General features: G+C 45.7%; 1 protein-coding gene and 1 pseudogene across 1 annotated transcript; one reads left to right on the top strand and one right to left on the bottom strand.

Annotated features, from left to right (window-relative positions):
• Nucleotides 1-7,418: 7,418 nt before the first annotated feature.
• On the bottom strand, nucleotides 7,419-8,370 carry LOC117978021 (heterogeneous nuclear ribonucleoprotein C-like 2). Its single transcript, XM_055098074.2, has one exon. The coding sequence runs from the start codon at nucleotides 8,351-8,353 to the stop codon at nucleotides 7,472-7,474; it is 882 nt and encodes a 293-aa protein (XP_054954049.2). The 5' UTR covers nucleotides 8,354-8,370; the 3' UTR covers nucleotides 7,419-7,471.
• Nucleotides 8,371-9,969: 1,599 nt separating this feature from the next.
• On the top strand, nucleotides 9,970-12,975 carry LOC117978022 (PRAME family member 2-like; annotated as a pseudogene).
• Nucleotides 12,976-15,386: the final 2,411 nt, after the last annotated feature.

Here is a 15,386-nt window from a genome sequence, read left to right as displayed (position 1 = left end):
ACTCCAACCTTGGCAACAGAGTGAGACTCCATCCCCGCTTCAAAAAAAGAATGTTTTGTAGAGATGCATTTTTGCCATGTCGCCCAGGTTGGTCTCAAACACCTGGGCTCAAATGAACCTCTCGCTTTGGCCTCCCAAGGTGTTGAGGTTATGGGCATGAGTCATTGCTCCCATCAAGAATTTTGAAATGACATAAACCAAAGCACAATCCAATTTTTTGAAATAAAGACAAAACTGCATATAGAGGAAAAAATTCAAATCTTCAAATTGTTCATATATATATATAAAAGACAGATATAGCTCGGTGCCATCAAAGGCTGCATTGTCCCAGTCCCAGACCAGCTGACTATAGATCAGATGGGAGTGTCCTTCCAGAAATGAGTGACTTACTAGATCTGGACTGAGTTTGCAGAGTGCTTAGACCTCAGGAAGAACCAAGCAGGAACTCCAGACTTGAAGACTTTGGGTCTCTCCTGTGGGTCTTCAGAAACTTTTATTGATCTTTCTAATCACAATTCCCACCCACACCCCTCCATGTATTCAGTGCTTGCTTCCAATCAACAAGTGCTATCTGATTGCATTTCTGAAGCTCCACCCAGTTAATCTTGATTGGGTTTTTGGCTGTCCCCAGATTACTGGATTGAATCAGATATCCATTCATATCAGCTATCCATATTAAGTTCATGAATCAAGAAATTGACAGTGTTAGGAATAGGGTGGAAATCAAGAATTCACTCATTAAAGGCCGGGTGAGGTGGCTCACACCTGTAATCCCTGCACTTTGAGAGTCCAAGTTGGCTGGATCACCTGAGGTCAGGCGATCAAGACCTGCAACGCCAACATGGTGAAACCCCATCTCTACAAGAACACAAAAATTATCCTGGCATGATGGCAGGTGCCTGTAATTCAGCTACTCAGGAGGCTGAGGTGGGAGAATCGCTTGAATCCAGGAGGCAATGGTTGCAGTGAGCCAAGATTGCACCATTTCACACCGTTCTGGGTGACAGAGTTAGACTTTGTCAAAAAAAAAAAAAAAAAAAAGAATTCATTCATTCATGAACTCCGCAAACACTGATGGAATTTTACTGATATATGACCTACATAGTCCCGAGGTTGAGGCAGGGAAGGGTTTGATCGGTTCCGGATAGTAGACAGAAAAATAAAACCTGAAAGTAGTGTTGGGAGATCTTTGGCCACATCAAAATTATAAAATTGTTTTATAGTTAAAACAGATTTATAAAACAGAGGAGTCATCCCTACAAAATCAGAAAAAAAATCTCCATGTATCGAATGGTCTTGTGGGTTTTATATCACCAAAGGTAGCGATTTATTTGCTCATGCTGGTGGAAGAGAGGTGCCACTGAGGGCTTGAGTGGTCTCAGGGCTTAGGTTAAGGCTTGTCTGGAAGAAATTGAAACCGTATCTCTAAACTTTATAACTTTAATCAGTGAAAAGGAGAAGGGGAGAAACAAAAACAAACCAAGCTTGCAGCACATTCAGCATTCACCAGGAGGTCAGCTTGCCCTCTGACCTGCTTCATCATGGTTGCTGGCAGCCTACTGTCCCCAAATCGTGTAGAACTTAGACTACACTTCCCCTTAACTACGCTGCAGACAACAATTTAAGCATTGTGAAACATTCACTTTTTCATTTGAGATATTCTTTCAGGTTCTGCATGTCAGTGAAACTACTGATGCGAGCTGATCTGAAGGGCCCTGCAAGGCATCCACTCACCAAAGAATGCCGTTCTGACATCGTGATAACTTCATACCTCTTATTGCCATCAAACTACACCAACTTTCCAGCCCCTTGCTATCCAGGATCCACTGGAAACCCTCAGTACTCCTTGGGGAGATGAATTTGAGGATCTCCTCCCAGCTTCTCATTCAGCCACCTTGTGATCATTAAACTTTCTGCTGCAAACCCTGCTGTCTCAGAATATTGGTAAACTACTGTGCAGCAGGCATAGGAACCTGATGGTCCTGTAACAAATTTATGTCAAAATTATAAAGGGAAGTGAAGGTGGAGGCTGGTCAGAGTGGAGCTGGGTATTTTAATGGAATCCTGGGAGTGAATGAAGACTTGGTAAATGTGTTGGGGGTTATTGAGAGGGTGGAGGAGGAATCTTTCCAACATTGCACTGAGGCTCCCTTGGTTTTCATACTTGTGACCAAGAATGAGTCTTTCAAAAAAATTTATGCAATTCTCCTCATTTTTCCTTTCAAAACCTTTGTCTTCCTTTACCTCCCCGAATAATCTCACATCCATTCCCATGGCTTTGCTCATTTCATAATAAAAATCCTTTTTTTTTTTTTTTGTGGAGTGTCTTTCTCTGTTAAGTAGACCATATATTTTGTTGCCACACAAGATGAGTAACCTGGTTTTATGGAGAGAAAGGGACAAAAGAATCCCAATCCTCAACAGCTAGTGATATGAAGGTCAGGATTATTCTTTGTCATATCTGCACCTGCATATTGCCAGTGAAAACCTGCAGGTCACATTAGGTAGACTTCCAAATTAATCATCTGTGGAAGGTCTTATGATTGGCTTACATCCTGTCCCTGAGTAAAGAATCTGATCTTGACTTCATGAGTGCCTGAGACTCTTCAAGTAGACTGATGAAGGCTTCACCCAGTGACAGTGAGAAGGACACTGATTTGATTCTGATCGTGAAGTTTTGCTGGTTGTCTTGCAAGGAAAATATTTTTGCCTGTCATGTTGTCATCTAAAGTCAATGATTGTAACCTCTGTATTGTCCCTTCCAATGGAAAAAACAAAAACAAAAAAGCTCAACTCTGTTAGAGCCTTGCCAGGATAAAACAAAAGAAAATTAAAAAAAAACAACTGATAGGAGGAGTCCCATTCCCTTCTTTCAACCTTTCTTATAAAAGCATTCCAACTTGTAACAGACTTTGGAAAACACTCATTTTGTCAGTGTGTGTCTTCCAGGTCGATCCTGACATTTAGCTTCCAATGAAGCTTTGTTTAATTATTTCTGCCTCAACAGCCTGGGCAACAAGAGTCTGGGACACCACCTAGATTAGACCCAGTTACACTAATGTTTTCTATGCATAGAGATAAATTACCAGTAATGAAATCAATAATAGTCATAGGCCACCCATTTGCACCTATAGCTTCTTCCAGTACCAAGTCATTTAATTATCAATATTAACCAACCTTCCAAAGGAAGGATAACAAACCTTATCATGAAGTTAGCATCCTCAATTGCTTCCCAACTGTGTATGAGAGCAGGTTCTACTATTATTTGGGATCCTTCCCTTTCATCTAAATGACTCCATAGCCAGTAATTGCTTTGGTTAGTGAGAGTGGCTACATTTTGAACAGGAGACCTTAGAAAGTGTTTGGTTTGAGTGGTGAAAGTACCTAACAATATAAAATACAGGTTTGAGAATTTTGTGTTAATACAAAACAAAACCAAGTCTCAGTCAATGGAAGAAGATCAAATGGAGTCTTGCTCCATTGTCTTGGAAAAGCTGTCTGCCAGGTGATGATGTCTGCTTCTAGGGAAGACTTTTCCTAGGGTATCTTTAAGTTTCAGTCATCTGGTACGGTCCCGTCCATTGCTGCTCATGCGCAGATTTCCCTTGGTGTCATTTCTAAAGGATGCAATCTCCAAATGCTAGGGCAGGAAGATCTAAGCATCACTGAAAGCCTCCTTCACCTACTGGAAATAGTCTTTGAAATTCTGCATCAAGGTCTTGCAGTATTAATTCATATTGTTACTGAATGATGGGCTCACTCTCCTAAGTGCATAGAACCCAATACTATGACACCATCTTTGAGAAAAGAAAAAAAGATTCGGCCAGGTGTGGTGGCTCATGCCTATAATCCCAGCACTTTAGGAGGCTGAGGCAGGCAGATCCCGATGTCAGGGGTTCAAGACCAACCTGGCCAACATGGTGAAACCCCACTTCTGCCAAAAATAATAAAATTAGCTGGGTGTGGTGGTGTGTGCCTGTAATCCCAGCTACTTAGGTGGCTGAGGCAGGAGAACCCCTTGAACCCGGGAGGCAGAGGTTGCAGTGAGCCAAGGTAGCACCACTGTACTCCAGCCTGGGCAACAGAGACTCTGTCTCAAAAATAAATAATAATAATCCAGATTTCTTTGTCAGTTTAGCTAATTTTAGTTTAAAGATACCATTTGTTCACTCAACCTTTATAGAATACCAAGGATAATGAAGTTAATGCTAGTGTCATTGGATCTGTAAAATTTTATCTGTGTGATAACCTGCCCAGTAAACTGAATTCTCATACCATTAGAGATTTCTCCAGAATTGCCCCAGAAAGGAAGCACATTTTATAATCACTTATTTGCTATGACTGCATCATCAGCCTTTCTAAAAAGGTAAGCTACAACTCATCCTGAAAATGGAAACCCAATCACAAGAATTTTAGCCTTTTTACACGGCTCACTGTCATCATTTGTCCATGACAACCCCCCTTCTTGCAGCTATATATGTGTATGTCTACCTATTCATATCTATATCTATATCTATCTGTTTCCTTTTATTACCATTATTCACTTCCACTCCCCTTTCCATATATTGCCACTCTACTCTTTGACCTAGCCTTGAATTTGCATGTGACCTTATATAATATAAGTATATGGAAAGTATATAGAATATATACTTGCATTTTTATGTGTATTTATTTTAATCCACATATATGCTATTGCGTAGGGTGCTAGAGAAGAGGGCCTCACAATTAATTGTCCAGTCCCGGACACTTTGGAGAGTGAATGGACATGCTGTTATAATTATTATTAGTAGTATTTTTTGGAGATGGAATCTTGCTGTGTGGCCAGGCTGGAGTGCAAAGGTGCTATCTTGGCTCAATGCAACCTCCACCTCTCGGGTTCAACTGTTTTTCCTGCCTCAGCCTCCCAAGTACTTGAGAATACAGGTGCCTACCACCATGCCCGGCTATTTTTTGTATTTTTAGTAGAAATGGAGTTTCTCCATGTTGGCCAGGCTGGTCTCAAACTCCTGATCTCAGGTGATCCACCTGCCTCGGCTTCCCAAATTGCTGGGATTACAGGTATGAGCCACCATGCCCGGCCTCTCGCGTGCCTTTTTAAGTTGATGGGAAAATGACAGCCAGGATAATTTATGACCATAGTGAGAATTATTGGAAATCTTTAAGGCTGTTTTTCTTACAAAACCACAATGGTAGGATTAAACAGTCTGAATGGGACGCTAGCATGTAGAGCCTTCTAAACTCTCTTTCTCTCCTTTTTTGGGGAATTTGGGATCTGCCTACTGATTACAATTAATTGCACTTTTTTAACTGTTTGATTAAGATCTTTTTTTTTTCGACAGTCTGACTCTGCTGCCCAGGCTGGAGTACAGCACTGGTGTGAGCATGGCTCACTGCAGCATCAATCTTCTGGGTTCAAGGGATTCTCCCACCTCAGCCACCCAAGTAGCTGGGACTACAGATGCATGCCACCATGTGTAGGGAAAAGAAAGAGAGATCAGACTGTTACTGTGTCTATGTAGAAAAGGAAGACATAAGAAACTCCATTTTGACCTGTACCCTGAAGAATTGCTTTGCCCTGAGATGCTATTAATCTGTAACTTTGCCCCAACCTTGAGCTCACAAAAACACGTGTTGCATGGAATCAAGGTTTAAGGGATCTAGGGCAGTGCAGGATGTGCCTTGTTAACAATATGTATACAGGCAATATGCTTGGTAAAATCATCGCCATTCTCCATTCTTGATAAACCAGGGGCACAATGCACTGTGGAAAGCCACAGGGACCTCTGCCCTGGAAAGCCGGGTATTGTCTAAGGTTTCTCCCCATGTGATAGCCTGAGATATGGCCTCTTGGGATGGGAGAGACCTGACCATCCCCCAGCCCAACTCCCGTGAAGGGTCTGTGCTGAGGAATATTAGTAAAAGAGGAAGGCCTCTGGCAGTTGAGAAAAGAGGAAGGCCTCTGTCTCCTGCCTGTCCCTGGGAATGGAATGTCTCGGTATAAAACCCAATTGTAGATTTGTTCTATTCTGAGATAGGAGACAAACTGTCCTGTATTGGGAGGTGAGACATGTTGGCAGCAATGCTGCTCTTTTATTCTTTACTCCACTGAGATGTTTGGGTGGAGGGAAGCATACATCTGGCCTACATGCACATCCAAGCAGAGTACCTTCCCTTGAACTCATTTGTGACACAGATTCCTTTGCTCACGTTTTATGCTGAGCGCCGGTCCCCTGGGCCCCCTGTTCTTTCTCCATACTTTGTCTCTGTGTCTTATTTCTTTTCACAGTCTGTCGTCCCACCTGATGCGATATACCCACAGGTATGGAGAGGCTGCTCCCCTTCAACCATGCCCATCTCATTTTTTAAAAAAGAGGCAGGGCATTGGTGGCTCACTGGTGTAATCCCAGCCCTTTGGGAGGCCAAAGCAGGTGGATCACTTGAGGTTAGGAGTTTGAGACCAGCCTGGCCAACATGGTGAACTGCCATCTCTATCAAAAATATGAAAATGAGCTGCTCATGGTGGTGGGTGGCTATAATCCCAGCTACTCAGGAGGCTGAGGCATGAGAATCGCTTGAGCCTGGGAGGCAGAGGTTGGAGTGAGCTGAGATTGTGCCACTCCATTCCAGCCTGGGTAACAGAGTGAGCCTCCATCCCGCCCCTCAAAACAAATGTTTCGTAGAGACAGGGTTTTGCCATGTTGCCCAGGTTGGTCTCGAACCCCTGGGCTCAAATGATCCTCCCGCCTTGGCCTCCCAAAGTGTTGTAGTTACAGGCATGGGTCACTGCTCCCACCAAGAATTTTTTTTCTTTAAATTGCTGGTTTAATAAGGACTTGTTTATTTTGAGGAAAAAGGTCCCAAACATCAAGCTGTTCACAAAAACAACCCACAGTATCAACTTTAGAAAACACATTTGAAGACTAAAACACCAATTTTGTTTCTGAGGATGCATTTGACATGCCAACTCTCATTCACAAAAATACATTGTTAGATTTTTGTTGAACTGCCCCACACAGCACACTAATATGGGGTGTAACACACATACTTCTAACTCCAAGCTGCTTTCAGGAGCTACTCAACTGAATGAGATTGCCTTTGCAGTTAGGGAAGCAACTACTGAACTTATGTATGAAAGAAAAGAACCGTATTCCCTGCATAAAAAGAAATTATTTTGGAGACAGTTGATAAAAACCATACAACCTTTTTACTGTTAAGTCATAAAGAGGTGTCAAAATTAAAAGCAAAAATTACAGGGTAAGACTTAGGAAAACTACTAGGGGTGTCAAGGGAAGTGAAAATGGGACTAGGCGCAGGGCAATATGAATTAATGAATGTGGGAAGGACAAGGATGGGGAGAACAGTAAGCATGTGCTGAAGATACTAAGGGAGAGGTTCTGGTGAAAAATTTGTTGTTAGACAAGCTCCTAGGTAAAGAAACAATGGGATAAGATTTCTCAACCCCACTATGTGCTTAAGAGTCATCCTGGCCATTGGTGCTGTCTCTGTTATCCTCTCCTTCCTCAGCCTCTTTTTCATTATTCTTGATCAACTCTAGCTGGTTGTCCCCCTGATCTTCATTATCATCATCATCCAGTGGGTCCCCCTCCTCAGCAGAGTCTTCTGCACCCCCCTCAGACTCCATCTTCACATGAGTCTCATCGTTCTTCATGGAGCTACTGCTCTGCTCCTCTTCTGACTTAGCATTTTTCACCTCTACCTCTTGTTTGCTCTGTTCCTTTTCAATTTTTTCCAGGTTTTCCAGGAGAGAATCCACTTTCTGTTTTATCTGGGTCAACTCCTGCTTAATGGCCTGAAGGTCATCTCCTTTCAGCTTTCCAGACTTGGAAGATCCCCGCTTTCCACTCTTAGAATTGAAGCCACTTTTGCCCCTTCGTGAGGTGTTTCCTGATACACGCTGACGTTTCGAGGGCACTACAGTCAGAGCAATGGGAGGAGGAGGAGGTACACGTGCTGGGAAACTGTACATCCCATCATAATAATGCCGTTGAAAGCCATAGTCCAAGTCAAAAGAGGAGCCGTACATCTCCGCTGCTGATCGTTTCACACCTGCGTTTCCTCGGTTCACTTTTGGCTCTTCAGCCAGGTTAATATCTACAACTTGGCTAGCAATCATTCTGCCATCCTCTCCTGCTACAGCAGCCCGGGCATTTTTCTCCTTATCATATTGAACGAAGGCAAAGCCCTTATGAACAGAGCAGCCCGCAATTTTGCCATACTTGGAAAAGATCACCTCCACATCCGATTTCTTGACAACAAGAGTGTTGAGATTCCCAATGAACACACGGGAGTTCATGGAGTGAGGATCCGTCTTGTTGGTAACGTTGCTGGCCATTGTGTTGGATGATAAGGTTTCTCCAAAAGCCAAAAACAGGAGGAGGGAGGGAGAAGAGATTCGATTCTAAGTCTCCTACTGCCGGGTTCTACGTGGAGAAGCTGACTGCAGCTCGAGGCCAGAAATGTGGCCACAACAGCTCAGTCTTCCTCTCTTCACAAAATGGCTCCCAACAAGAATTCTGAAATGACGTAAAGAAAAGCACAATCAACATTTTTGAAATAAAGACAAAATTGCATTTAGAAAAAAAATCAAAGCTTGAAACAGTGCTCTAGAATAGCGTGGTAGCACTTTTACAGTTTCTGGTTAATTTTCTTTTTGAGATGGAGTTTCCCTATTGTTGCCCAGGCTGGAGTGCCATGGTGTGGTTTGGCTCACTGAAATTTCTGCCTCCTAGTTACATGTGATTCTCCTGCTTCAGCCTCCTGAGTAGCTTGGATTACAGGCACTCACCACCATGCCCAGCTAATTTTTGTATTTTTAGTAGACACGGGGTTTTGTCATGTTGGCCATGCTGGACTCAAACTCCTGACCTCAGGAGATCTGCCCACCTCAGACTCCCAAAGTGCTGGGATTACAGGAATGAGCCAGCACGCCCAGCTACAGTTAGCATTTCTATACATACCTTCCAAATGCTGTGGAATACCATCACACCACTTTTACAGTTCCAGTGAATTAGTTTGTTTTTTTCTGCGATGTACTCTGAGTGTGTCACCCAGACTGGAGTGCAGGGCCCTGAGCTGGGCTCCCTGGAAACTCTGCCTCTGGGCTTCAAGTGATTCTCCTTCCTCTGCCTCCAGAGTAGGTAGGATTACAGTCATGCATGACCACATCTGGCTAATATTTAAATTAATTAATTTATCAATTTGTTTATTTTTGAGTCAGAGTCCAACTCTGTCACCCAGGCTGGAGTGCAGTGGTACGATGTCGGCTCACTGCAACCTCTGCCTTCTGGAGTCAAATGATTCTTAATTTTTGTATATTTAGTAGAGACATGGTTTCATTATGTAGGCCAGGCTGTTCTCAAACTCCTGACCTCAAGTGATCTGCCTGCCTTGGTGTCCAGCAGTGTTGGGATTACAGACATGAGCCACAGCACCTGGTCCATTTCTGGTAGAAAATTTTCAAAATAAAAAATAATGGCATCGATTTTAGGGAGTCCCTTTACTGTTCCCCCAGCATGTTCATGGTGTAAACTGAGAATGGAGGCTGTCTGGGCCCACGGGACACTCATTCTGAATGCTTTAGGGTGGTAAGTGACAAGAAATTTTTCCTCAAAGAGGTAGAGCTTGGATTTCAGGATCCTCAGTGGCACTGTCCAGTGGTTCTGGGATTCAGTGGAGCGAAGGATGAAAATTAATGGGTCAATGGTCTCTTTGACCCCTCCTTCCTTGGTGTTTGGAAGATATTCTTCCTGGTTTCCTTGGAAGCAGGAGAAGAAGTATAGATGTGAGGCCACCAAGCACAGTGGAATTGGGGTAAAGTGGTAATTTTTCTACCTCTACCAGAGCAATGATATTGGTCCTAGGGGAAGATGAGGTGATTGTGTTTGCCCTGAGAGTGATACATTTTCCCTGGATTTGTCTTCTAGAGATTTTTCTTGAAGATTCATCAGGATGAGCATCCAGGCCCCACCGAGACTCCTGGAGCTGGCAGGGCAGAGCCTGCTAAGAGACCAGGCCTTGGCCATCTCTGCTGTGGAGGAGCTGCCCAGGGTGCTCTATCTCCCACTCTTCATGGAGGCCTTCAGCAGGAGACACCTCCAGACTCTGACGGTGATGGTGCAGGCCTGGCCCTTCACCTGCCTCCCTCTGGGATCGCTGATGAAGACGCTTCATCTGGAGCCGTTGAAAGCATTGCTGGAAGGGCTTCATATGCTGCTTACACAGAAGGATCGCCCCAGGTGAGGTGACCCAGGAGGGCTGATAGATAGGGCTTAGGTGTCCAGGGAAAGAACAGCAGGGTCAGGCAGAGAAGTAACCCAAGTGTGGCCCAGAGTCTTCTGATGGTGTTGGCGAGGAAGCTCAGGGAGGCTTTGGCCATTGTCCAGATCCTCAGAGAAAGGACTGCTCACCATACAGGGTCCACTGTGGGAACAGAAACCGGCTTTTACTCAGGGGAAGGTAAAGGGAATAGAAGTGGGGACCAGTCAGAATCCAAAGGGAAAAGGGATTGAGAAAAGACAAAGAGAACAGGGAGCACTGAGGACAGGAGCAACTGATTTATGGGATGAGAATGAAAGCAAAGGTCAGGGATGAGTCCTTCTAAATTCTGAGCCTCTCCCTTACTTTATCCATAGGAGGTGGAAACTTCAAGTGCTGGATTTGCGGGATGTTGATGAGAATTTCTGGGCCATATGGCCTGGAGCCTGGGCCCTGTCCTGCTTCCCAGAGGCCATGAGTAAGAGGCAGACAGCAGAGGACTGTCCAAGGACGGGAGAGCACCAGCCCTTAAAGGTGTTCATAGACATCTGCCTCAAGGAAATACCCCAGGATGAATGCCTGAGATACCTCTTTCAGTGGGTTTACCAAAGGAGAGGTTTAGTACACCTGTGCTGTAGTAAGCTGGTCAATTATCTAATGTCAATTAAATATCTCAGAAAGTCATTGAAAATAATGTGCACATGTACCCTAAAACTTGAAGTATAATGAAAAAAAAAGAAAATAATATACCTGAATAGTATTGAGGAGCTGGAAATTCACAACACGTGCTGGCCACATCTGATAAGAAAGCTTCGTTGTTACCTGAAGGGGATGAAGACTCTTGGCAAACTCGTTTTCTCCAGGTGCCATCATTACACGTCAGATAATGAACTCCAGGGATGGTTAGTCGCCAAATTCAGCTCTGTGTTCCTCAGGCTGGAACACCTCCAGTTGCTTAAAATAAAATTGATCACCTTCTTCAGTGGGCACCTGGAACAGCTGATCAGGTGAGAAAGGATTGTGCACTTTGTATGCAGACCACAGCACAGACTTGTTCTGTTACAGCAAACACTAGAAGGCATGTACTGTGTGCCAGCCAGTGGCAACGTCACAGTGAAGGGGACACCAGAATGTCAACACATTGTCCCATTCAGTGTTCCATGTCCTGGAGTGGCTATCACAGGATCACTGCAATAAGGGCAGAGGGGTCACCTGGGGTAGAAGCTAGAGAGGGACATCATGTACAAGCTAGTTAGTGGGGGTTTCAGCTCTATTGGGGGTGCACGTGTGAATTTCCTGTTACAAAGTGTGTTTCAAGTTGATATGATGTCAAAGAGATAATAGAAGAGGGTATGAAAGGAGGGAAAGCACATCAAACCTGTCCATTTCACAATAGAAGGTCTGTCCTCACCAGCTTAGTGATCACGAATGATCCTGTCTCTAATTCCCTGTTTGTAAAAGGTTGTTTTGAACTCCAGGAAAGGTAATTGACATGGGAAATGTGTGCTTCGGGGATGGAGGTGAGGGAGTAGGCATGAGAGTGGTAAAAAGTGACAGTTGGTTTGCAGATGCAGGCATGTCAGGGAGCCCCTGCTGACATGTAGTCCTAGCTGATGTCCCTAGACCTTGCTCAGTTGAGTTCTTTGTGCACATCTCCCACCGGGTACCTGTGGCCCAGAGATGAAGTTTTCTGCTAAAAGATGAAAAAAAAAGGCTTTAGAGATTTCATGGCCTTGAGCCAATCACACAAGCAATGGTGAAAGGGCTGAGGCTAAAATGGGACGGCCCCTGAACGATCAGGGTCCTCATGATGCAGCAACTTGCATGAGGACCATCATCAGATGGTGGCAACAAACTTGTGTTTGGTTGAAGCAGGTATTTTCCTTGAGGTTATTCCCCACTACCTTCATCTAACTGGTACCATTGCCCAGAACTAACTTCTTGATCTCCACAGGTGCCTCCAGAACCCCTTGGAGAACTTGGAATTAACTTGTGGCAACCTATTGGAAGAGGATGTGAAGTGTCTCTCCCAGTTCCCAAGCCTCGGTTACCTAAAGCATCTGAATCTCAGCTACGTGCTGCTGTTCCGCATCAGTCTTGAACCCCTCGGAGCTCTGCTAGAGAAAATTGCTGCCTCTCTTGAGAGCCTCGTGTTGGAGGGCTGTCAGATCCACTACTCCCAACTCAGTGCCGTCCTGCCTGGCCTGAGCCACTGCTCCCAGCTCACCACCTTCTACTTTGGCAGAAATTGCATGTCTATTGACGCCCTGAAGGACCTGTTGCGCCACACCCGTGGGCTGAGCAAGTTAAGCCTGGAGACATATCCTGCCCCTGAGGAGAGTTTGAATTCCTTGGTTCGTGTCATTTGGGAGATCTTCACCCCACTTCGGGCTGAGCTGATGTGTACACTGAGGGAAGTCAGGCAGCCCAAGAGAATCTTCATTGGCCCCACCCCCTGCCCTTCCTGTGGCTCATCACCGTCTGAGGAACTGGAGCTCCATCTTTGCTGCTAGGGAAGGCGTGCCCAGTGGGGTAGAGAAATCCAAAGTTCTCTTCCAGGCACTTGGACACTAAAATCTACTATGTAGGTGCAAACTATTTTTCTCTTTTCTTATTTATTTCATTTTTTAATAATTCCAAAATTTTTATTAAAGACAATTTGAGACAGGGTTTCTCTGTGTTGCTCTGGGATCCTCCTGCCTCCGCTGGGCTTATGGGATCCTCCTGCCTCAGCTTCCTAAAGTGCTGGGATTACTGGCATGAGTGACTGTGTCCAGGCCACATGCAACTTAAAGGAAGCACAGGGAAGTGCTCAGTGTGAGGGAAAAAAAACATAACAGCAGGGGGCAAGGCTGAAGGAAAATATTGAGGTGACATCAATGAGAACTTCAGGGACCCGTGTCCTACAGAGTCGGAAAGAGAAGCTAAAGTTCTACAGTGATGAGAATGTTATCCCTGCAAGGATGGTTACCAAGGAATATCAGAAATAAAGAGCCCCTGAATGAAAACTTTTAACCTGTTGTAGCAATTTATCCACCAGAAATATCTAGTTATTGAGTTACTGATGGAAAAATAATGAAATACTACTTTGTCTGTGATTGAGTTTCAGCTGTAGAACATCAAAGCAACCAAATAAAATTTGATCATTTTAAGTATTTCCCACCCATTCTTGTTCTTTGTTTTGTTTTGGAGACAATATCTCAGTTTGTCATTTAGGCTGGAGTGCAGTGGTGCAATCTGGGCTCATTGCAATCCTTTCCTTCAGGGCTCAAGTGATTCTTGTGCCTCAACCACTCAAATAGCTGGGACTGCAGGCACGTTCCAGCAAGACTGGCTGATTTTTGTATTTTTAATAGAGATGGGGTTTTTCCATGTTGATCAGCCTGGTCTCAAGATCCTGGCTTTGAGTGATCCACTGACCTTGGCCTCCCAAAGCGCTGGGAAAACAGGCATACAGATGATCTCCACCCATTCTTTACTTCTCTTCAGTCATCAGTTTTTTTCTTACTTTTTTGCCCAAGGGGAGCAGCTCGGTCAGGCGCGAAGGGACGGGCAGAGAGGGGCCCCAAGGAGAAGATAGGAATGGGGTGGTGCCACGCTCGCACAAGATGTGCGGATGCCAGGCCCAGAAGGCATAGCTGGGGCCATCCATTAGGGGGCCAGGGTGAGAAGCAGAAATGGCACCTGTTTCAAGGACCTGGCCAGCTATCTGGCCACTGTGCCCATCCTGCTAACAGTGTCAAGCTCCCAGGTCTTGAAGGGAGGTTCTATGCCGATCCACCCCATGCTGTGTTTCCGAGATCCGCCCCCCATAGGGGTGACCAGCCCGATTGCTGGGCCTGGGAACCATGAACCACTCCTGGAAGCACCCCCGTTGACTGGGTCATGAGGCAGGCCTGTGCTCCATTTCCCTGAGGCAGCCAGCTGTGCCACCCACACCCTCTCATGGCAAAATGGAACCTTGTCCCAGGTCTGGAGTCTCCACCACAGCCTCTACTTCACTGCTCACTGCCTGCTGTTAGCCTGCAAGCTCCTGGATGATAGTGCAGTTGGGGCTGGTTAAACCACACCCAGGAGCATTGGGTTTGTTTGTGCGGGGTTGGCCAGAGCTGCTGTGTACCTGCTTCTCAACTGTCACTTCTGCAGGGAAACACAGAGAAAGGGCACAGCCAAGGCTGCGTACACTTCAGAGCTGATGGGAGCCTGGGACAAGAGGGAGTCCTGGTCCTCCTGAGTTGGCAGGGCAGTAGCTCCAAAGATGCAACTGAAGCTGTCCAGGTCACAGTTACCAAATGAGGTCCCCCAGTACTCTCGAGGGTCCAGGAGATCCCCCCTTCTCCTGCAGCTTGGGGGTGTCCGCTCTCACTGCCTCATCTCTCATGGCACCTGCTCTAATTTTGGAGTGTGGTTGTGGTCAAGCCCAGATGCTGTCACAGCCCAGGCGGGTCTGTGCACACTCGGGTCAGTGCTGATGCACCATCCCACTGCTGTCTTGAACCCTCTGGACTTTGGGCCTTGATGAGTGTAGGAGGGAGGCTGAGGGGTGTTGCGGACTGATCAGCACTGGTCTTTGGATGCTCCTTGGTACAAGTGACCTGGACTCCATGGTTGGTGGTGGGAGGCAGACAGAATCCTGGACAGGAAGGTGAGGGTCACTGGTGAAGCTCCACCTTCTGATCAAGGAGGGCATGAAGCCCGTGGGCTGGGCCACCAGTCCTATGGACCAGAGTGGGAACATGTGTTGCCTTTTCTGTGCCTGCTCATGGCCACCTATGACCCAATGAGTGCATACTTTCTCCTGTCTGATGTCAAAAAAACCCCAGACTCAGGGAGAACATTAGGAAGACCAGTGGCAGAGAGGAACTACCCACTGTTGGGATGATTTTCCTGTAGAGACAAGCAACCCACTCCGGGTCCTTTTCTCTGCTGAGAGCTGTAGAGATGATGAGATGACTTTCCTGCAGAGAGCAGCAACCCACTCCAGGGCCTCCTCTCTACTGAGAGCTGTGGTGATGATGGAATGACCTGCCAGGAGGGAGGGGTCACGCACCCCAGGGCCTCCTCTCTGCTCAGAGCTAAACACTCATCAGGACGCCCTGGCTGTAGAAAGA

Source organism: Pan paniscus, chromosome 1, assembly GCF_029289425.2.
Source record: "Pan paniscus chromosome 1, NHGRI_mPanPan1-v2.0_pri, whole genome shotgun sequence".
In the NCBI taxonomy this organism is placed as follows: Eukaryota; Metazoa; Chordata; class Mammalia; order Primates; family Hominidae; genus Pan; species Pan paniscus.
Note: the sequence above shows the minus strand (reverse complement) of the source record. Positions and strands in the feature narration are given on the sequence as shown.